The following is a 23,403-nucleotide window of genomic DNA, read 5'->3' as shown; positions in this document are numbered from 1 at the left end:
AGCATAGTAAAGCGGCCTTAGTTGGCCGTGGCCGCCATATTGGTTACGGGCAGGGTGTCAGCGCCAGTCGCTTTAGTCGGCCGGGGACGTACGAAGTGTGTGGGAGAGGTCGCAGGCGTCGGAAGTAATTGCCAGGGCCCTTAGCAGCTTCGTACCCGCACCTAGCATGGTGGTTAGATGGTGGAGGAACAGTAACCCGGCTGTGTGGCCGTTGGGGCGGGGCGTTGTGGGGCATGGAGTGGAAGCAGGCGTTGCGGGGCCGGCTGGCCGCCTGCACCGGCCGTGAGTGCGCGGGAAACATAGAGCGAGCGGGAAGGGGGGCGCAGAGGCGGCGGGGTCCCACAGAGAGAGGGCGGCAGCGTCTCTGGCTCTGACTTAGGCTCGATCCAGCGCGGAGCTCAGGGGCTGTGCTGACAGCCTGGCCCTGCCCTGGAACCAGCCGCTCCCAAACTGTCTCTGTTCGGGCCCTCCGTGCCGTGAGCCCAGCGCCCTGTGCAGACGGGCGTCCTTGTGACAAACCACCGTGACTAGTAGGTGCCAGTCCCGCCCCGGTAGGCTGTCTCAGTGGGGGTAGGGGTAAAGCCTGAACAGGCCCTGGAGCCCGATCCCTGCAGATCGGGGTGAGGTCACACAGGCCTCGTCTAGGGTGTGGCATTAGCTAACATTTGCTACCTACCACATCTGAAGGTCTAGTGTAGCCCCACTGGAGCTCTCTGTGCCCATTTGACAGGTTTCAGAGTAGCAGCCATGTTAGTCTGTATTTGGAAAAGGAGTACTAGTGGCGCCTTAGAGACTAACCAGTTTATTAGATGCCTCCAGGACTGCGAGGCCCACACCTGGAGCTTGAGCTAAGGTCTCACACATACCGTATTTCAGCTCTGTGCGTTTAAAAAAGCCCTCTCGTCTTTGACACATAAAACATTCCTGCTGAAAATGATGCAACCCATAGGATGTTTTACCTTGCATGTTAGTGACAGAGCATGCTAGGGTGATGGGAAGGCAAATTCCAAGTCCAAGTGCTTTTGGGTCTGCACTGTATGCTTGTAATGTTTTCTTTCTCTCCCCACCACAATATACTGTTAAAGTGTGTACAGTGAAATCGATACCATATCATTGACTGATGCAAGCTAAAGAAATGACTTTCAAAAAAACACTTGGCCCCAAGTAGAAAGTAGCTTGAACTATTGCATGAATCCTAGGAACAACTTGCAGGCTTTTTACGGCCACAGAATCAGCTTTAGAACAATAGTGACAAACCTTTGTTTATATCAAGGACCTCAGCTTGGTTGGTATCTTTGATAGACAAGGAGATATGCCTATCTAATGTATTCAGGCACATATACCCAGCCCCTTGCTGTGGTATCTTAGTGCCTAATTAGTATATTTGCATACCTTTTGTATTAAGAATAAATTCAAATAAATGTGTAGTAATTTGTACTTTTATTTAGTTGTAACTGAATAAAATATAGTGCTTTTTATTTCCAATTCACATTAGTGAGGACATTGGTATTCTTACAGTTTTCTTCAAAGATCAGATTTTACCACTTTATTAGCAATTACTTAGACATGTCCAGAGATAGTTTCTGACACTTTGAACTTTGCTTAAATACTGCATGGGAATGGAGTGGAGCCCCCTTAGTTCTACACAGACTTTAATTAAAAAGAAATACATGTGCAATGTACAGCAGTAATTTCTCTTCAATTAATGATATGAAGAGAGAGGGAGAAATAGTCCTAGCCCAAAAGACAAGTGGGGGTTGAAGCCAAGTTTTTCATGATAGTTAATCTATAATTTCTACAAATAGTAAATGCAAAAATTATAGATTAAATTAATATAAATATGTTTTAGCAACTGCTAAGCTTTCATTAGTCTTTAGTTAGATATGTGCAGAAAGTTATGCTAAATGCAAATGTAGAACATGCACTATTCCTGTGAGGGGAAAAAACCACAAGAACCTTGACTTTCACTTTATGATGAAACAAACAGGATCCTGAAACCCTAAGGAACGTGTGCATCTGCAGGGAAATTGGGCTCCAAGCCAGCCACACAGATTCTCGGTCATCTATGGTAGGAGCCTGCACCTACTTTGCCTCATCCAGTAGTAGTGCTACTCTTGAGGGAGTCATGTTGCCACAAAGGCCTCCCTTGTGAATGCATATTAAGACTCAGAGGTGACTTAGTGCTGTAGCAGAATTACATTTAAACACTTAGCACCAGAGAACTTGCTGCTCCCTGCCTTTGCCAGCCACAGCCCTGCCCTCCTCCACTCAATTTTTCCGACCACATGGTGTTAGCGGAGAGGGTCTTCTGCAAGCCTTTAGGTAGCAGACGAACATGATGTATGCCTGCTGTTTTCCAGGCATTTATGCTTTTTACTTGATGCCCTCTGCGGATTATACAGATTATAGTGACACTGGTGGTTAAAAAATGCAATTATGTAAAAGCAAAATGGATTTCCTTTAACCGAACACTTTGTTAAAATCAGTCTACCTGCAGGTAAAATGTAAGATATTCTGTTCTGTGTTAAGCAGCTAAAAAAAGTGAACAAGAGCTAAAGGATGAAGAAATGGAGTTGTTTACAAAATACTACATGGAATGGAAAGGAGGAAGAAAAAGCGTTAATACATCCTACATGAATATACCACGGTTTTATTACAGGGTAAGTGGTATATCGAGAGCTACTTAAACCTAAGAATATACCACTCAAAGCAGAAAATCTTTACCTATTTAGTACTGGCATTTTAGTAGTAAAAGCTACATTGGGTCAGAATTTGTGAGAGCTGTGTTGTGAGTGTTTTTCACTTCTAGTTGTGGATTTAATGAATCTCATACAGCTGCTGAGGAGGATCTTATTAACCCATGAAATAGTTTGCTAATGCTGTAGACAATTGGTTAATTGCGTTAGCCATTGAGCAACATAAAATATGTATTTTCTCTCTTTTCAAAACTTGAAAGCCTACTTCCCATCTTTTCCAACCTTTACACGCAATTCATGACCCTGGAATGCCAGTATCGTGAAGTCCCTACCTAGTTTCCTGAGCATTTGCAGAAGGTGTCACACAATTAGTTCGACAATAGTTATACATTTGTCACAACAGCCTATTGTGTGATTTTTTTTCTCTACACTTCCCAACCTTTCTTGGATGAATGATTGAGCGCTCTCTCCCTATGACAATGTCATATCAAGCCCTGTGATCTGGAAACCACCTTTTCTATTTTATTTTCTGCATTCCTGTCTCATTAGCCATGAATAAGATACTCATTTTGCCAAAAGGATGGGTCACTGGTCTTGTAGACTAAGGGTAGAGTTGTTGCTTATATTATCCAACAGAAAGAGTTGGTCAAGCACTTCACCTCTGTAAGAAAGAAACCAGTGGTCAGTCCAGAGCCACGTTTTTTTGACAGTAGCCCTTCGTATTATAGCATAGAATGCTCATGTCAGCCTTGTATTTGTGTTAGTTTTCTTGAAGCCCTTCATTATTTGAAAAAAAAAATCAGACTCTTCAATGCAAAGTAGTAATTAATACTTTTTTTCCTACCAAAGGTAATAAACTTGAAAGCAGGGGGGAAAAGTTACCAGAAAATGAAATAAGAATTATTAACCTTACAATAAAAATAGAATTCTCTGTCCTAGACCTTTAAGTAATCAGTAAAAACTATTTTGATCTACTTTTTCACATATGTATCCATTATATAAAATAGTATCTTCCTAATTACAGTATTGCTGGGGATTGAAGATGCTCTTACTGAAATATAGATTGCACTGACATCCCATACATCCTCAGGGTCTAGTAACATCCATGGCATACGTCTGAGGGTACTGTTTGCAAAAGTACTTAATGAAGCAGCAATATGAAATTTACACATTGAAAATGCTTGTAAATTCACAGGAACTACATTAAGGATTTTAGGTTACATTGACCAGGATATTGTTCAGTGTCAGATGTTTGGCAATAGTTATACCATGCAAAAGATATGAAAAGGTATTTTTATGCATCAATCAAAGTTGGGCTATAAACCAAGAAGTAATAGGAGACAGTGACTTGAGACATTTTGCAGTTGTTTGTCTTTCATGAGATCAGAAACTAAGATCTTGCAGTGGTTTTGGCTCCATAGCAAACATAATTCCAGTTCATATTACAAAGTTTATAATATCACTATGGAAATATTTAGGATGTATATAATACACGATAAAAACATACCCCTTCCTTCTGTCCTATTTTTTCGTAGATTGCATATTGTTACAGATTAGACTGTAAACTCTTTGTAAGACAGAAACTTGTATTCTGATGTGCTTGTAGAACACCTAGCAAAACAGGACCCTGATCATGATTGGGGCTTAAGGAATGCAATACAAATAATAACATTGTAATATTTTTAGCTACCAGCTGAGGATGAAGTCTTACTGCAGAAATTAAGAGAAGAATCTAGAGCAGTCTTTCTACAGAGAAAAAGTAGAGAGCTGTTAGATAATGAAGAGCTGCAGGTAAGAAGGCACTAAGAATGTATCATTTCTTAATCTAACCATCGGAGTTGAGTTGGAGTGAAGTTCTGGAACAGCCTTCCAAGGGGAGCAGAGGGGGCAAGAAAACTAACTGGCTTCAAGACTGAGCTTGGTAAATTTATGGAGGGGATGGTCTGATGAGACTGCCTACAATTGCATGTAGCTGGTCTGCGACTGCGAGCCACAAATATCTCCAATGGCTGGTGATGAGACAGAAGATGGGAAGGGATCTGAGTTACTATAGAGAATTCTTTCCCAGTTGTCTGGCTGCTGGGTCTTGCCCATGTGCTCAGGGTCTAACTGATCACCATATTTGGGGTCGGGAAGGAATTTTCCCCTGAGTCAGATTGGCAGAGACCCTAGGGGGTTTTCGCCTCCCTCTGCAGCATGGGGCACAAGTCACTTGCCGGTTTAAACTAGTGTAAGTGGTGGATTCTCTGTAACATTAAGTCTTTAAACCATGATTTGAGGACTTCAGTAACTCAGCCAGAGGTTATGGGTCTATTATAGGAGTGGGTGGGTAAGGGTCCAGTGGCACCAGCTGCTGGGGGCCGCAGATCGCGGCTGCTCCATCTGCCCCAGGATCACTGCCGGGGTCCGCCGGAGCAGTGGCTGTCCCCGGGGCCTCTCCAGCAGCAGCTGGTGTGCCTGTCCTAAGGGCCACCTGAGCAGCTGGCCCTGGAGCTAGCTGCTTTGGCGGCCTTGGGGTCAGCCACACTGGCCCCTGCAGAAGTCATGGAGGTCGTGGAAAGTCACAAAATCCGTGACTTCCGCGATCTTGACAGACAAAGAGCCCTAGATATGAGTAACCTGTCTGAGCATGTTAACATTTGTTATGTGATATTTCCCTAACCAAATCTAAATCCCCTTTAAGAATTTATGGTTTCTGCTGGACAAACATCAGACACCACCTATGGTTGGGGAGGAAGCAATGATCAATTATGAGAGCTTCTTGAAAGTTGGTGAGAAAGCTGGACCCAAGTGCAAGTAAGGCTCCTTCATCTAGTGCATGCTTACTAAATTTAAACAGCTATTTAAGATCATAATGCTATAAGCTATGTAACTGTTTAAAGTTATAGGAAGTTTAATTAAGGGTGAGCAAATGGTATTATATAAGAAAATTGTCACTGGACTCTTCAATTCGCACCCCTACAAAAAAGTTAATGTCAGACATGGTAGGATCCTTTTGATTGAGATGCCCCTGGTAGATCCTGTTTCATTTTAATTAAGAGAAAGTTCTTATAAACAGAAATACCATTCTAATAGTAATGCTACTGTCCAGGAAACTGCAGAGCTCACATGGTGCCTCTCCAATGTCAGAAGCCTCTCTTTTACACCCAGCATAGCAGCCCAGTTAGTTTGCTTGGTTTGGCAGGAGCAAACAAATAGTCAGGAGCAGTAGTAGTCAGGCAGTTCATACAGTTTCTTCATACATCATCCTAGTTAAAAGGACTTGGAAGCTGCTAAAAGGGTAAATAGATTTAACTAGAATTGAAATACACAAAAGACCATTAAATCATGAGAAGGCATCTCCACTAAGCAGCAGTTGATGCTGTTCATTATTGAACTTAAATCTGAGCTGTCCTAGTTAAGTGGTGCATAGTTTGCTTTCTGTAAATAGAAACAAGGGGTTTGATATTATAATGTGGGAAACTGCTCTTTAAACCAATGAGGAAAATTGGACAGGGAGCGACTGCAGTATCAGGACATTACATTTTATATTTTGTTTTTGTTGTAGAAAACCAGGCAGCTCTGAAAATTCTGGTTCATTTTCTGATCTCTTATATCCATTGTATGGCACTGCGCATCTCTCTTAAAATCTCTTACTTTGCTTGTGCAATTCATTCATGTTACAGATTTTCTGAGGCACCTGGATAGCATGACTGAGATTAAGATCTGGCCCAGTGTCTTCTATTATTTTTATCCACTTCCAGAAAAATAACATATCCTATCCTGTCATGAAATAATATTCAGAAGAATGTTAGTTGTTTTATATACTGTAGCTGGATCAGCCAGTCAACTGGTGTCATTATATTAGGTTTGCACAGTCTGAGGCCTGGTCTACAGTAAAAAGTTAGATCGACCCAGCTATGTCACTCAGGGGTGTGCAAAATCCACACCCCTGAGCGACCTAGTTAAGATGACCTAACCCCTAGTGTAGACGGCACTAGGTTGATGGAAGAATTCATTCCATAGGTAGTGTCTAGATTGAAACTGTCACATTTCAAGCCTTTAGTGTAGACAAAGCCTTAGTGTTGTCGTTCTTGTGTTTCATAGGCAATTCTTTACAGCAAAAGTCTTTGCTAAATTACTCCACAATGATCCCTATGGAAGGATATCTATCATGCAGTTCTTCAATTATGTGATGAGAAAAGGTGAGTTGATATTTCTTCTGTGATATTGAAGATTATTTTATTTTCAGGAGTATTTAAGTTGTATTCTATTCCTAGTGTATGGCCCTGCACCTGTTGAAGTCTAACAGGACACTTGCAGTTCTCTTCAACAGGAGCAATATCTGGCCCTTAGATTACAAATCCTGTTTTCCTGTTCCACCTTTTTTTCCTGATTATTGTTTTATAGGAAAAAAGATTCAGACTCCTGAAATATCAATAGCAGGTTCCTTATGGCTTTGAAATAAAGCTTTTGAAAGTCATTTCCCTTCCTGCTTACTCACACCTTGCCTTCCTGCTAAGACTGTTCCAAGTTACTGTTGCAGATTTGACACCACACAAGGAAAACTAGTGAATGCGTAACTATTTAAGATGCCTTATGCTTTTCTTTAAGCAACCGAGGGCTTGTACACATTACCACGTATGTCAGTATAACTTATGTTGTTCTGGGGTGTGAGTAAGCCACTGACCTAAGCGCCAGTGTGGACAGAGATGTGTCAGCTTCTCTCGCCAATATAGCTACCACCTCTTGTGGAGGTGGCTTTGTGATGAGAGGTCTCCTGTTGGCATAGAGCGTCTTCACTATATGTGCTACAGTGGCGCAGCTGCATCAGTGCAGCTGTGTTGCTGTAGCACTTCTAGTGTAGACCAGCGCTGAGTTCCGCAACAAGCTTTTTTTGTTAGTTTGGGGTTTCTTCCATTACAACGTCAGTGTAAGCAGGTTGTCTGTGTGGCACCCTCTTGTAAATAGATCAGTTCACACCTCTCGAAGCTATTGTGTCAAGCTATATTCTTCTCCAGGGAATATTCTGATTAATCTGAAAGTGTCTTATTAAGAAGAATGAATCCTTCACACCTCTGCACTCCTATGTTGCAGAAGATTGTGCAGAGCACCTTCCCCTTACATTAGCCCCCAGAGTGGAATCTGGAACTCCCCTCCACTCTGCCTTACTGCTTCCAGCTGGTAGATGTGCTCCTCACAGCCCATCAGGTACAACTTTCCTTTCTCCCCATACCTTCCCAGCCCTACTGAGAGCATGGAGGAGCAGGAGGAGGGCAGAAGTGGTATCTGAATAGTAGGGAGGTGTTCCCAGGAAGCCTCCTCGTGCCCCTGAATCATACCTTCCTTACTAACACCACTTCCTCAAAAACCAAGAGAAATTCACTGCCCAAAAACTTCATTTACACAGAGTTAAGGTTGACCTGCAGAACCTTGTATCCTTTCAGAACATCAAATGCACGTATACTTAAACCTCTGCAAACCAGGAAACACAGAGTTCAGGCACACACCATTCAGGCATACTGCAGTCGTAACTCTGCCCACTTTGAGCCATATCCCTGTGACTGTCCCCTCCAAGGTGCCACCTGGAAGTGGGGTACACCTGAGCCTTCTGTTCTAGCAACCTGGGTTCCCTCTCGCACTGTGATGTTGTGACAAGCTGCAAAGCCCTCCAAGCTTGTGCTCACACCAATATCCGCTGATGGGGTCACACCCAGCTGTGTTCATGGATACCCTGCCAGTCACTGCGTGAACCAACAATAGATAGGCTCCAGCCAAAATACCCACAGCTCCCCAGCCTAGGACCTGGATCTGTACCATCCTGCCCTGGTCAAAACTTGACCAGTATGAATTTATTACCCAGTCCGCCCCTCCCTCAATGTGTGGAGGACGATGCACACGCCCTTGTTAACTGAGCTGAGATTTTTCATCAAACCCATCACTCAAAAACACATTTTTAATTTTTTGGCACAGAATTCCCTCAGGAGTAATAAGTACATGCCGATAAATTAGAGAATACAATTCCATGGGACACAACACACCACATAAAATGGCACATTTACTTATTCATTCCTCATAGTTGCATGTGGGGCAACCTTGGCTGAAACATACTTACAGTATATCCCCAGTGACTCTTGTTAATGCTGGGTGGTAGGGTAAAGGTTGTGGGGCAGAATTGGTGTATATCTTGTAATTCCTAGTTTTCAGAGGATTAAGTATAGGTGCATTTGACATTTGGAAGGGGTACAAGGCACTATCAGTCAACTTTAACTCTGTGTTAACTAAGTATTTATTCTTTGCCCAAAAAAAGGATCCTATATCTTGATTCTAAATCCTTTTTTACAGTATGGCTTCACCAGACAAGAATAGGCCTCAGTTTATATGATGTGGCAGGACAGGGTTACCTCAGAGAATCGGTAAGTACTGCCCACTTGGTAAATTTAATGTACTTTATCTGGGGTAGCTTAAATCAACAGAGAGGATAAAGGTGACTTGTACTTTAATGTTTCTACATTAGAGTAAGATCCCAATAGTCCATACATCTTGGGTGACACCAAAATTGTTTGGATAAAGAGGAGCTTATACAGAGTAATAGAGATTTAATGGCAAGAGAATCGCTAGTTTGGGAGACATACTGGAAGTTCATTAGGGAGGTTTGAATACTAAGATTTCAGATAATTGATATTCTATTATATTTATTGATAAAGAGATGATATAAAAGCTGAAGATGCTCTTTAGATTATTTTATCTTTACACATATAGCAGTCTTAAAAAATCAAATCAAATCTGTGATCGAATATTAAGCAAAAAGAACATCCAGACCCCATAATTGTGCACTGGCATTCGGTAAAGATTTGGTTTACCACATATTCACATGTATTTCCCCCTCCCCCCCATTTTACTAATGGACCAGTGCCAGTCACAATGCCAGGTATGCATTTTACATGGTGCTCATCTTGAAGAAACAACCTCAAGTGTACAGAAATGTGTGTTTCATCATATGAGGGAGCGCTGTCTCAGCACCCTCTGTTCTTCCTGTTGCTCCTGGTGTCTTTTAATTTTTACACCAAAAAAACTGCTCCTGTACTGTCACATGCTCTTCTCCTGTCACTTTTACTGGCAATGGTGTAAGCCATCTGAATAGAGGTTTTAATTAGTCTCTAATTATTGAAAATACCATCTAATTTACGAGGTGCAGTAAATTTCTGAAATTTGTAGAGGAAGAGATCATCGTTGGTCAAACTCAGGTTTAAAAATGGGAAGAAAGAGAGAGGTTTTAGGTAATTAAATAACTCAAGCAGTACAGTGATATTGCTGCAGGATATTTTCAACAAATAAAACTTGTAAATCAAAAGAATAATTTAAACAATTAATTTAAATTGAACAATGGCAATGTTTATAATCTCAAAGCATATTTTCTTTCCTTTTTTAATTTTGCAGGATTTAGAAAATTATATTTTGGAACTTATCCCTACTTTGCCACAGTTGGATGGTTTAGAAAAATCATTTTACTCGTTCTATGTCTGCACTGCGGTTAGAAAGTTCTTCTTCTTTTTAGACCCTCTCAGAACAGGTAAATTCATGTTTTCAAACTCTCAAACATATGTGGAAATGTTTTTACTTTTAAAATATGAATACTGAAATTGTTTCTATCTTCATAACATTGTACAAATATTTTCATAGGCCCCAATCCTGCAATCTGATCTGTGCGGACTGAACTCCACTGAAGATTACGGGGTTCTGCATGAGTTTAATGGTGTGTCTGCACAGATCAGATTGCAGGATCAGAGTCAGAACGGGTCCTAATGAAATACCACCTCAGTGTTGTACTCCAGACTACTTGCTTAGAAATTAAAAATAATATGTTGGGCCATATTGCTGCAAAAGTAAATGAACTAGGATTAGCTTTATATTAATCCCTACTACAGTTAAGTGCAGCACAACAAATACCTCAGCTCTGATGGTATTCTGTCAAGTAATTCTTTTCATAAAACACAAACCAGAGATCTTACTGTCAGCCTGATATACCTCTCCTTGGTTGGATTTTTGAGTATCTCTGGCCTAGTCTACACTAGAAAAGGTTTGTGGTATAGCTATACCAGCAAACCCTCCTAGTGTAGAGAGAGCTTACACCATCAAAAGAGTGCTTTTGCTGGTATAGCATATACCAGTTCACTGAATAAAATAAGCTGTTTTGGCAAAACCACTGTTTTGCCACTAAAACTACGCCTACATTAGGCCTTTTACAAGTATAAAAAATGTTGTATTAAAGAAAAAAATCACACCCAACCAATGTTACTGTCCTGTTAAAAGTTTTCGTTATAGACCTGGCGTATAACTTTCACAAATGGACAAACACTAGTTGTTTCACTTGTGACTCTGTAATAAACACTCATAATTTTGATCCTAACTTCCTGTCTTTAAAATTGTGTAATTCCATAATGATTCCTTTTTGAACTGAGACACAGTTTACAAAATCAGGCTTTGTTTTACGCTGTCACTGTAACAGCTAATTTGTATTTTTTAAAAAATGACTTGTGTTTGATCCTTAAATTTAATGGTTTAACTTGTGTCTGTGTGATAAGCTTTTTTATTGATTCTCTTTTTGAGGGGTTAGGAAGCATAATTGATAAAACGTTTGCATTGTTTTTCCTGGTAATCTTTAGGACCCAATCCTGGTAACCTTATTCACTCAGTACCACTAAAGTAAATGGAACCTCTCAAGTGAGTAAGGCCAGGTTGATATGTAACTAGGTGACCGTGTTACAGATTTTTTTTTTTCTTTTCCCGCAGGCAAGATAAAGATACAAGATATTTTAGCTTGCAGCTTTCTGGATGACTTATTGGAGGTAAAAATCTCTTGACATGTTTTGTTATTTCACTTTGCACTTCCTGAATTCTAACTGTACGCTTCCTTTTCATTTAGTTAAGGGATGAAGAACTTTCTAAAGAAAGTCAAGAAACAAATTGGTTTTCTGCTCCGTCTGCATTGAGGGTTTACGGTATGTTCTTACATGCACAGTCATTTGTATTCACTAGTTTGCATAATTTAGTCAGAGACTCAGTATTACCTTTCCTCTATGTCCCCATATCTGTGTAAAACCCCACTGCTTAGATAATCTTCCTCTCCTGCTTCCTCCACTTTTCACTACATCCCTCTCACCTTCTGCATCATGTTCATGATTTTGGTCCTCAAATTCATTATCCCTTACATCTCTCTTCATGCTCCTTAGACTCTTCCCTACCTTCTGTCCTAACTGCTGCCTATGTCCCTTCCCACTCTTATCTGTGCATCTCTTCTTTATGCCAGAAACAACCTCCTCCTTGAGTGCCAATCACCTATCATTCCTTCTTTAAAACCACTTTTGCCACTAAACTTTCTTACAGTGTTGCTCTCCATTTCTGTTCTGAGGCTTGTTCTATTCCATGTACCATCTTCATCTGACTTATGCTGTTAGTGTTTTGGGGCAGGGACCTTGTCTTTCTACATTCTGTATATGCTTAGGGTGCACTATAAATATTCTAACGGAGTTAGAACATTGTAATTTAATAACTTTACTTATACATTTAATCCAAAAGAATGTGAAATATATTAAATGAACTTGGCACTCCTGTGTGTTGTCACATTAAAATTTAGTTCTTCTATGATGTAGGGAGATTTTATTGTATTTTCAGTCTATTTTTTTCTTCCTAGGCCAGTATTTAAATCTTGACAAAGATCACAATGGTATGCTCAGCAAAGAGGAACTATCCCGCTATGGAACAGGGACTCTGACCAATATATTTTTAGATCGTGTCTTCCAGGAATGTCTGACTTATGATGGAGAAATGGTAATCGTGTATTTCTAGCTTGCACTCCGATGTGCAAGTTCTGTTCTAAAACTATGATAGATATATTAGCATAAGCATTATCTTTAAATCAAAGAACAAATTAAAGTAATATGACTATTTTATTTAGTACCTGCTTCTGCAAATAGAACAGAGCAGAAGCTTAGAAAATATAATTATCTGATTATTACCAAAAAGCATGTGTTATTCCAGTATATTTTAGTGAAAGGAGGTGAGGTACCATTGTAACAAACCAAGATAATCCAGTATAAATTTTCCTCTCCAATAACTGAAGGAAGTAATGTTAACTAAATGTGGAGAAGCAGGAATGTTTCTCGAATGATTTTGGCTCTCTCTCTTTAAACAAAGAATGAAATCCAAATGGCAGGTAACTGAACAATGTTCATTAGAGAGCTGATCCAGCAGCTAGTTAAATAATAAACCTCACTGTGAAGTTAATGTGAGACAGAAGACTGTGGTGGTTTTGCTGTGTGCCTCCTACAGCTATGAGAGTGAATAGTGAGGAGCCTATAAACTAAAACTAAAGACTTAGGATGGACAAAGACAATCAGTGAAAACGTATGTGTATATTGTTTTATCGTGAAACACTTCATTTATAGTGTATCACTGTTCATTGTGTTTATGTTGAGATGGTTTATAAAATGCAAATTTAGTTAATTGTGAGTTCACCCTAGCGGTCTGTGTTCTGGGGCTCCAATTTTAAGCTAATGTGGATAGGGTTGTGATGAATACATAGAAATACAGTGTATATGTAACGTATGTAGGTAGCTATAGTTAATTGTTGCATTGTGATCAAGAAACCAAAGCAGTGGCACTAACAGAAAAAAAAGAAAGTATGATCCAAATTCTACTATATTTAATGTCTCAACCTAGGGTCTGTTTGGTCCTATAAGTCCTGCAGCATTAGTTACCCTGTTCTGAGAGTCCTGTGTTTTAGGTCCATTGGTCATGTGGCCCACTCTCAGCCAATGGCAAGTCTATCAATATTTTAGTGCTATAAACTATTAACTAGAAGTGGAGGAAATTTTTGGAAACTATCTTGTCATATGGTTCCCATCTCAGCCAACTGGACTATGCTTGGCAATCTAAGGATGTAATAAGCAAGTATTGTTTAAATGTATATAGCCTGTTTCATTTGGATTTCTGGACAGACTCCTTAGTTTACAAATAAAATGTCAGTGAAAAAGTATGGGTATGCTGCCTCAGTAAATCATAGAAACAAACTCCTCCATTCACTTCAGTGGCAGCAACTATTTTCTGTTTCATGTTGTCGTCTTCCAAAAAAACCTAACTGCTACCCTGCAGTGAAATAGCCACCAATTACAATGTTCCTGCTTGCAAAATCAATTTAAAAAGATGACTGTAATAATCATGATTGTATTTGCTTTTAGGACTATAAGACCTACCTGGACTTTGTGCTTGCGTTAGAAAACAGAAAGGAACCTGCAGCTCTACAATATATTTTCAAACTGCTTGATATAGAGAACAAAGGATACCTGAATGTTTTTTCCCTGAATTATTTCTTTAGGGTAAGTCTCTATATGTGTGTTGTTATAGTCTCTGTGCTTCTATTTCCAAATCTGCAGGGGATCACTTTAAATTACCTATGCCCACTGTGAGGTTTTTGTCAACTTGAAAAAAGATTTAAAATGTTAAAACCCCACATTCTAAAACTTGGAAAGAATTCAAAAGGCATTTTCAACATCTTTCCTACATTAGAAACTAAACTGCTTTGATTTAATATAAATCAATAGAAAATAATTTTGGTTTTCCAATAGTTGAAATTGCTGTATAATGAAGACATACTTACAAGGTAAAAAAATAAAGACAACTGTATGGGATGGTCTTAATTTCTTAATACACAGAGTTTCAGTGCCTCAGAGGATTCAAAATTCATTATAAGTAATAGAAAATGCAATGGTAGTTCTCTGCAGTCTCTTAAGGGATTTTATATTTAATGTGCAGATCACAGAATCATAGGATTGGAAAGAACCTCGAGAGGTCATCTAGTCCAGTCCCCTGCACTCATGGCAGGACTAAGTATTATCTAGACCATCCCTGACAGGTGTTTCTCTAACTTGATTTTAAAAATCTCCAATTATGGAGATTCCACAACCTCCCTAGGCAATTTATTCTAGTGCTTTAACCACCCTGACAATTAGGAAGTTTTTCCTAATATCCAACCTCAACTTCCCTTTCTGCAATTTAAGCCCATTGCTTCTTATCCTATCCTCAGAGGTTAAGGAGAATAATTTTTCTCCCTCTTCCTTGTAACAACCTTTTATGTACTTGAAAACTGTTATCATGTCCCCCCTCAATCTTCTCTTCTCCAGACTAAACAAACCCAGTTTTTTCAATCTTCCCTCCTTGGTCATGTTTTCTAGACCTTTAATCATTTTTGTTACTCTTATCTGGATTTGCTCCAATTTGTCCACATCTTTCCTGAAATGTGGCGCCCAGAACTGGACACAGTACTCCAGTTGAGGCCTAATCAGCGCGGAGTAGAGCAGAAGAATTACTTCTCATGTCTCATACTCCTGCTAATACATCCCAGGACAACGTTTGCTTTTTTTGCAACAGTGTTACGCTGTTGACTCATATTTAGCTTGTGATCCACTATGACCCCCCACATCCCTTTCTGTAGTACTCCTTCCTAGGCAGTCATTTCCCATTTTGTATGTGTGCAACTGATTGTTCCTTCCTAAGTGGAGTACTCTGCATTTGTCCTTATTGAATTTCATCCTGTTTACTTTGGACCATTTCTCCAGTTTGTCCAGATCATTTGGAATTTTAATTCTATCCTCCAAAGCACTTGCAACCCCTCCCAGCTTGTTATCATCCTCAAACTTTATAAGTATACTCTCTATGCCATTATCAAAATCATTGAAGATATTGAACAGAACCAGAGCCAGAACCGATCCCTGTGGGACCCCGCTCATTATGCCCTTCCAGCTTGACTATGAACCACTGATCACTACTTTCTGGGAACAATTTTCCAACCAGTTATGCACCCACCTTATAGTAGCTACATCTAGGTTGTATCTTCCTAGTTTGTTTATGAGAAGGTCATGCGAGACAGTATCAAAAGCCTTCCTAAAGTCAAGATATACCACATCTACTGCTTCCTGTCCACGAGGCTTGTTACCCTGTCAAAGAAAGCTATTAGGAGGGCACGAAAATGATTAGGAGGCTGGGGCTCATGACTTACAAGGAGAGGCTGAGGGAACTGGGCTTGTGTAGTCTGCAGAAGAGAAGAGTGAGGGGGGATTTGATAGCAGCCTTCAACTACCTGAAGTGGGGTTCCAAAGAGGATGGAACTCAGCTGTTCTGAGTGGTGGCAGATGACAGAACAAGGAGCAGTGGTCTCCAGTTGCAGTGTGGGAGGTCTAGGTTGGATATTAGGAAACACTATTTCACTAGGAGGGTGGTGAAGCACTGGAACGGGTTACCTAGGGAGGTGGTGGAATCTCCATCCTTAGAGGTTTTTAAGGCTCGGCTTGACAAAGCCCTGGCTGGGATGATTTAGTTGGTATTGGTCCTGCTTTGAGCAGGGGGTTGGACTAGATGACCTCCTGAGGTCTCTTCCAACCCTAAGATTCTATGATTAGGTTGGTTTGACACAATTTGTTCTTGACAAATCCATGCTGATTCTTACTTAACACTTTATTATCTTCTGGGTATTTGCAAATTGATTGCTTAACGATTTGCTCCATTATCTTTCAGGGTACTGAAGTTAAGCTGACTGGTCTGTAATGCCCCAGGTTGTCCTTATTTTCCTTTTTATAGATTGGCAATATATTTGCCCTTCTCCAGTCTTCCATGACTTTTCAAAGATAATCACTAATGGCTCAGATATCTCCTCAGTCAGTTGCTTGAGTATTCTAGGATGTATTTCATCAGGCCCTGGTGACTTGAAGACATCTAACTTGTCTAAGTAATTTTTAACTTGTTCTTTCCCTATATTAGCCTCTGATCCTACCTCGTTTTCACTGTCATTAACTATGTTAGTCATCCAATCGCTGCTAACCTTTGTGATAAAACCAAAACAAAAAAGTCATTTAGCACTTCTGCCTTTTCCACATTTTCTGTTATTGTTTTTCCCCCCTCATTGAGTAATGGGCCTACCTTGTCCTTGGTCTTCCTCTTGCTTCTAATGTATTTGAAGAATGTTTTCTTGTTACCCTTTATGTCTCTAGCGAGTTTAATTTCATTTTGTGCCTTGGTCTTTCTAATTTTGTCCCTACATACCTGTGTTATTTGTTTATATTCATCCTTCGTAATTTGACCTCGTTTCCACTTTATGTAGGACTCTTCTTTGAGTTAGATCATTGAATATGTCCTAATTAAGCCATCGTGGTCTCTTGCCATACTTCCTATCTTTCCTACGCAGTGGGATAGTTTGCTCTTGTGCCCTTAATAATGTGGCTTTGAAAAACTGCCAACTCTCTTGAACTGTTTTTCCCCTTAAACTTGCTTCCCAGGGGAACTTACCTATAAAGTCGCTGTTTTCCCTCCTACTTAGAATCATGAACTCTACCATTTCATGATCACTTTCACTTAGGCTGCCTTTCACTTTTAAATTCTCTACCAGTTCTTCCCTATTTGTCAAAATCAAATCTAGAACAGCCTCTCCCTTAGTAGCTTTCTCCACCTTCTGAAATAAAAAATTGTCTCCAATATATTCCAAGAACTTGTTGGATAGTCTTTGCCCTGCTGTATTATTTTCCCAACAGATGCCTGGTAGTTGAAGTCCCCCATCACTAAGGATACGTTTTAGTCACGGGTATTTTTGGTAAAAGTCATGGACAGGTCACGGGCAGTAAACAAAAATTCACGGCCCGTGAACTGTCCGTGACTTTTACTAAAAATACCCCTAACTAAAACTGAGGGGGAGGACTCGGGAGGTGCCGCAGGTGCTGGGGAGGGGGCGCAGCCTCGGGAAGCATTGCGGGGGCGGTGCCCAGCTGTCAGCAGAGGCAGCATATGGAGCAAGGAAGGAACCCCTCCCCCCCCAAACTCCTGCTGCTGGGAGGCAGGGGGCCCCAAGACTTCCCCAGGAGCAGCTAGTGTGACTGACCTGGGGGCTGCCTGAGCTGCTCAGGTGGCTCCTGGGCCAGCTACACAGGGCTGCTGCAGAAATCATGGAATCCATGATTTCCGTGACCTCCATGACAAACACAGAGCCTTACCCATCACCATCAAGTCATGTGCTTTGGATGATTTTGTTAGTTGTTTTAAAAAACCCTCCTCCACCTCTTCTTCTTAGTTAGGTGGTCTGTAGTAGACCCCTACCATGACATCACCCTTGTTTTTTACCCCTTTTATCCTTATCCAGAGACTTTCAACAAGTCTGTCTCCTATTTCCATCTCAACCTCAGTCCAAGCATATACATTTTTAATATATAAGGCAACACCTCCTCCCTTTATTCCCCTGCCTGTCCTTCCTGAGCAAGCTGTACTCTTCTGTACCAATATTCCAGTCATGTTTATTATCCCACAAAGTCTCTGTGATGCCAACTGACAGACCTGTGTTTATTAACTTGCATTTTCAAGCATTTCGTTTATTAACTAGCATTTCAAGATTGCACACTAATAACTCATTGCACTTTCTTAGGCTCTGTGAATCATAAATATTTTTCTCAATATTTAGCTGTGAGGAAGGTTCCCATAGTTAAGCTTCCATTAAAAAAAAAAGTCATTAAAATTACTCTAATTCCAAATTTACTTTTCTGTAACTTTATCTCCCTTTGGCTTGCAACTCTCCCTTCAATCTTTCCACATGGTTGAATCTCCTTGAAAACTTATGCAGTGCCTATATTTGCAGAAAATAGACTGTAAGTAAGAAAAGTTATCAATTATTTTTGGTGTTGATAGCTTGGGGGTCAGTCCTGGCTTTGATTGATGTCAAAGGGAATTATTTGCCTGATCCTGTTCTCAGGCATAAGATCCTTCTTCAGCAACAGTTGTGTCAGATAACTAAAAATATTTGTGATTCTAACTTTATCTGCACATAGCATTTTGTACCAAGATTCTAAAATCAATTGCATTTCACTGTACTCAAGCCTGCACTAACCAAATCAAGAACAAGTACATATTCATTCAGTTCATTAAGCATTCAGATATGGCTCATAAAGTCTTATTTATAGTCTTATGCCCTTTGCTGTTGTTCAATAATAAACCTCCTGTCTATTAAACAAAAAGCCTTTACTGATGGTGACTTCAGTTATATCATTCTGGAAAAGCATGATCTTTCAACAGAAGTCTTCCAAATAAACACTGGAACAGTTTCAAAGCTTTTTCAGTAAGTGCGGTGCTGGTACAGAATCCAGCCTGAGCTGTATTCTGTACAGAGCGTGAAACAGGTTCACTTCAGTATTGGCTTGTTGCTGGTGGTGCCATAGAATTGTAATAAAAGAACTTGGTGACAGTTTTGACAGAAAACCACTTATAGTAATTCTTAAATTGCATAAAGCATGATTGTCAATTTCACAAGGTAAATCTGCATGAATTGGCATTCTTTGCTAGTCCGTGCATCATGTTCTCTGTCCTCACTGTCTGATCCAATGCCTATTGAAATCAGTGGAAAGACTCTCCTTGACTTCAGGGGACATTTGATGAGGCCCTTAAGTTGAACTCCCTCAACCTATTGGTGCCATGTGTTTTCTGTTGCTAACTGTTGGGTAGGATATCACCATGTTGTATGGCTTCATTTAGTTAACTTACTAAATTTGTTAGTGCGTTGTACAAAGATTCTGACTTTCCCTTCCCATCTTGTGGTTTAGTTTAGCTACTGCTGTGCATTATTTTAACCAACCAGAATCCAGGTTCCATCTTTCAAAGTAGCTTGCTATAGAAAATAGATACAGAACTCTGTCACAGACATTGATCGGTCCTTCATCTTCTGATTATTTTTTCCCCCCCTACTGTATAATTTACATAGATCTACTCTAATGTTTGGACAAAATTATGTAGTGAATGAAACATGTTCTGTGCCTCAGTTGAAATCTCCCCTATGGCAAGGAATTACTGTCTTTATTCACTGAGTTTCTAAATTTAATAGGTATAGTGCTATCTCAAATTTTGTCTAATAAAAAATCTAGAGAATAAAAACCTGTGTTTTGCTTCAAATTGGCTGTGCTAGGGTGTAGTTCCACGTGATGTTAAGTTCAAATACATTTTACACTGCAAAATTGCTTTTTGTTCAGATTATTCATTTCTTTAATCTGCAAGGTTTCATTCAGTTAATACAGAACCAGTTGTATTTTTTGCTGTGGAAGCTAAACATTTAAATCAGCATAATAGTTTATGTAACACCCTTTGTCCCAAAACACTTTACAAACTATATAATCTTTGTACAGTACCACTATAATGCAGTCACCTCTGTAATGAAGGGTGGCAGGCAATTGGGGTACATCTAGTATTCAGAAATCCTACATAAATACAATAAATTTTTATTAGGTTGTGTGGTCATCTGCACCCTTTCTCCATACAGGTCACTCCCTGCTTTTGCAATAATGTCAGTAATGCCCTTCAATTGTCAGTATCAAACTTTGAATTGGTCTTTCTTATCCACAGCAGTAAATCTATTGTCTTACGTTTATCAAAGTGGGCTACAGAGAAAAATATTAAGGCCTGTTCTACACTAAGAGTTAAGTCAGCGTGACTATGTTGCTCAGGAAAAATCCACACCCCTGAGTGGTATAGTTAAGCAAACCTGAGCCCCAATGTAGACAATGCTAAGTCAATGGAAGAATTCTTCTGTTGATTTAGCTACTTCGTCTTGGGATGATGGATCACCTATGCCAAAGGGAGAACCCTTGCTGTCAGCATAGATAGTGTCCATACTGAAGCACTACAACAGCCCAGCTGCAGAGGTGCAGCTCTAGCATTTCAAATGTGGACATGTCCTACGTGTGCTCTTACCAGGTCACTAGCAGTGTGGCCTTTGTGCAGGACCAAATTAAGGCAATCTGGGGCCTTCAGGATTGGGGCCCCTGTGATCCTGCCTCAGCCATGTCCCTCATTTGCGTGATAGGTGCTTTCATAGCTAAGATGAATGGGGAACGTCACACTTTTAGGCTATCTGCAGACTAGGCAGGCCTCAATTACACTTGGGTCACATTTTCAATGTTTTTGTTGCATCTGTGAGGGTTAGAAACTTTTTTTTTTTAAATGAAAGTTAAGACTGAGCTCATCATGTCACTCCAGACGCTGAGGGCCCAGGCATATAGGGTATGTTTACACTGGATCAGGGAGCATGTCTCCCTGTCTGGGTGAACAGACTTGCACTAGCTCTGCTTGAACTAGCATGCTAAAAATAGCAGTGTGGATGTTGCGGCACAGGCTACCAACCCAGCATTAGGTGGCTGGTACTTGTTGAGTGGCTAGCCTATGCTGCCACCTGTGCTGCAATGGCCACAATACTATTTTTACCAGACTAGCTCAGACAGAGCTAGCATATGTCTATTTATCCGGTTGCATTTCTTCTGCTGTGCATGCTTCCAATCGCAGTGTAGACATACCCATAGTGATTGACCTTAATCTAATCCTGCCTTTGTGGATGATAGAATTCCAGTTGCTTTAATCATTTGGATTGCTCACTCTAGTCATGGAAGGAAGGATGGGTTGCAGCCACTCCGGTTCACATCTCTTTCTTTAAATATGTAGTGTAGCTGTGTTGGTCCCCGGATATTAGAGAGTAAAGGTGGGTGAAGTAATATCTTTTATCGGACCAACTTCTGTTGGAGAGACAGACAAGCTTTTGACCTGAAGAAGAGCTCTGTGTGGCTTGAAAGCTTGTCTCTCACCACTAGAAGTTGGTCCAATAAAAGATCTGACCCACCTGGTCTCTTTTAGACAATTAAAAATATTTTTTTTAAATCTAGTACTGAGCAGCTGTAGAACACTAAATTATCAGTTTTGTTTCTTAGGTTTCTACTGCTCTGAAACTGAGCTTTTCTTTTCCTATAGGCTATTCAGGAACAAATGAAAATCCATGGACAAGAACCAGTTTCTTTTCAAGATGTCAAGGTTAGCTTTCCCTAAATATAGAAAGTAAAGTGTGTGCATAACTGGAATTTGAGTTAAACAGATTTGAAATTTTACTTGCACAGTATTGTAGCCACTGGGTATTTGTGGGGTGTTAAATCATCATTTTTTTATAGCATGGCAAAGTTAGCTCGTTAGTAATGTGACTTTGGAAATTCCCCTTCATTCTAAACTGTAATTATGCTGAAAGCAAAGTTTTTAGTACTCAACTTCTCTTAGATTTTTCTGATGCAAGTACCTACAATAAGCACAAATGGAGCCTCGCCTTTGGTTTTAGATGCTTGACAATAATTGGAAGTTTATCTTGCTGATAAAGAAATCAAATAGCTCTACCTCGAGAACTGTCAGTAACTAAAAGCATACTACATCTTATTGATACCATTCTAACATAATATTAGCTAGCAGTTCCCTATTTAGTTTCAGAAGTCTTGAAATACTGCAAGTGACTCATGTTTAATGAAGAGAAAATTCCATAACATTAGGTAGGGATTTACCTGATTTCTTTGCATTTTGTTGTAGTTTTTTTAAAGAGGCAGGGCTTCAGGCTACCTTTCTGAGCCCACCATACTGCCTCTCTGGCTGAGTAAGACCTTTACTAGAAGGGCAGTGTACTCAGCTACCAACTCTGTACTTAAGATGCAATCTTATTTTAGATCAAATCTTCATGAGTGGGGGGCATAGACTGCCCAAATGATCATTCCGTACATGCTGTAGATAAAGTAATCACTATTTTGCTTATAAATGTGCTTTTTAATTCTATGGTTTTCCTTTCTTAGGATGAAATCTTTGATATGGTGAAGCCTAAGGATCCGTACAAGATCTCCCTTCAAGACTTAATCAACAGTAGCCAAGGAGACACTGTTACTAGCATTCTAATTGATCTGAATGGCTTCTGGACCTATGAGAACAGAGAGGTTCTTGTAGCAAGTGATAATGACAATACTACAGATATTGATGATACATAACAGGAATACACTGTATTCATGGAGATGTGCCTAAACGTGCACAAACTCTGAAGCTGCAGGCCTATTCATTATCCAGATGAGACACTTCCATCTTCCCCCAGATGGGTGGGATTAAAACTTTGTATAGGAATTATCAAATTGACAAATGGTGAAGCCAAAATAGCTACCATGCTATTTAAGAGGCAGTGGTTTGATCTTAGTAAGCTGAAGAGACTGTTTGGAATCTTTCTTCAACCTACAGTAGCAAGTAACATTTCTCTTTCAACATTTTGTTTTATTAAACCTGTAGAATATTAAGGATGGGATTTCCAAAAATGCTCAGTGTTGGCCTGTCTCTGCTACTGCTGAAGCCAGTAGGAATCTTGGGATTGGTCTAACTGCTGTCAGAGTTTTTAAACCTGTCACATGTAGTGTTCACTAGCAACTAAGTGTTAAGAAAAAAAAATCTTAAGTATGTTATGTATGCAATATGGAGTTTCCTCCCCCCCCTATTATTCAACTATAAATGAAGGTTTTGTATAAATAAAAGTTTGAATTTTTATTTTAGTAGGAGGGAGAATAAGCAGTTAACACACACACTAGCATTTGTGGTAGACATACACAGTACTGAATGGCATAAGTGAATGGTGTCTTGTCAATATGAGAAAGTTGCACTGGTTTAACTTGAATGTTTCAAAACAATATTAGTGCATCTACAGAGGGGTTTACAGCAATTTAAAGAGTGGTCTATTGTTGCTTAGCTTAACTCTATTAAGAAATTTATTTAAGCTAAGTGCAAGTATGTACAGCAGGGTTTTCACTGGTTTAATTAAATCATACCACGAGTCAAACTGGAACAGTTTTTACACAACACAAGGCTTTACTTT

At 39.9% G+C, this 23,403-nt stretch overlaps 1 protein-coding gene across 3 annotated transcripts; it reads left to right on the top strand.

The window, feature by feature from the left end:
• The first annotated feature begins 33 nt into the window (after window positions 1-33).
• PPP2R3C (protein phosphatase 2 regulatory subunit B''gamma) lies at window positions 34-23,065 on the top strand. Of its 3 annotated transcripts, none has more exons than XM_077819050.1 (13): window positions 34-282; window positions 2,530-2,660; window positions 4,383-4,487; window positions 5,380-5,492; window positions 6,783-6,880; window positions 9,021-9,091; window positions 10,116-10,248; window positions 11,469-11,524; window positions 11,602-11,677; window positions 12,370-12,506; window positions 13,916-14,053; window positions 21,495-21,554; window positions 22,349-23,065. In XM_077819050.1, exons 1-13 carry the CDS (start codon window positions 234-236, stop codon window positions 22,535-22,537), a joined length of 1,356 nt encoding a protein of 451 aa, XP_077675176.1. In that variant the 5' UTR covers window positions 34-233; the 3' UTR covers window positions 22,538-23,065. The 3 variants fall into 3 exon arrangements, with proteins under 3 accessions (XP_077675176.1, XP_077675177.1, XP_077675178.1); XM_077819051.1 differs by having other exon boundaries at window positions 35-282; window positions 2,533-2,660; XM_077819052.1 differs by having other exon boundaries at window positions 106-124; window positions 2,533-2,660.
• Window positions 23,066-23,403: the final 338 nt, after the last annotated feature.

Source organism: Eretmochelys imbricata, chromosome 6, assembly GCF_965152235.1.
Source record: "Eretmochelys imbricata isolate rEreImb1 chromosome 6, rEreImb1.hap1, whole genome shotgun sequence".
NCBI lineage: Eukaryota > Metazoa > Chordata > Testudines > Cheloniidae > Eretmochelys > Eretmochelys imbricata.
The sequence above is the reverse complement of the archived record's forward strand: the minus strand, read 5'-3'. Positions and strand labels throughout refer to the sequence as shown.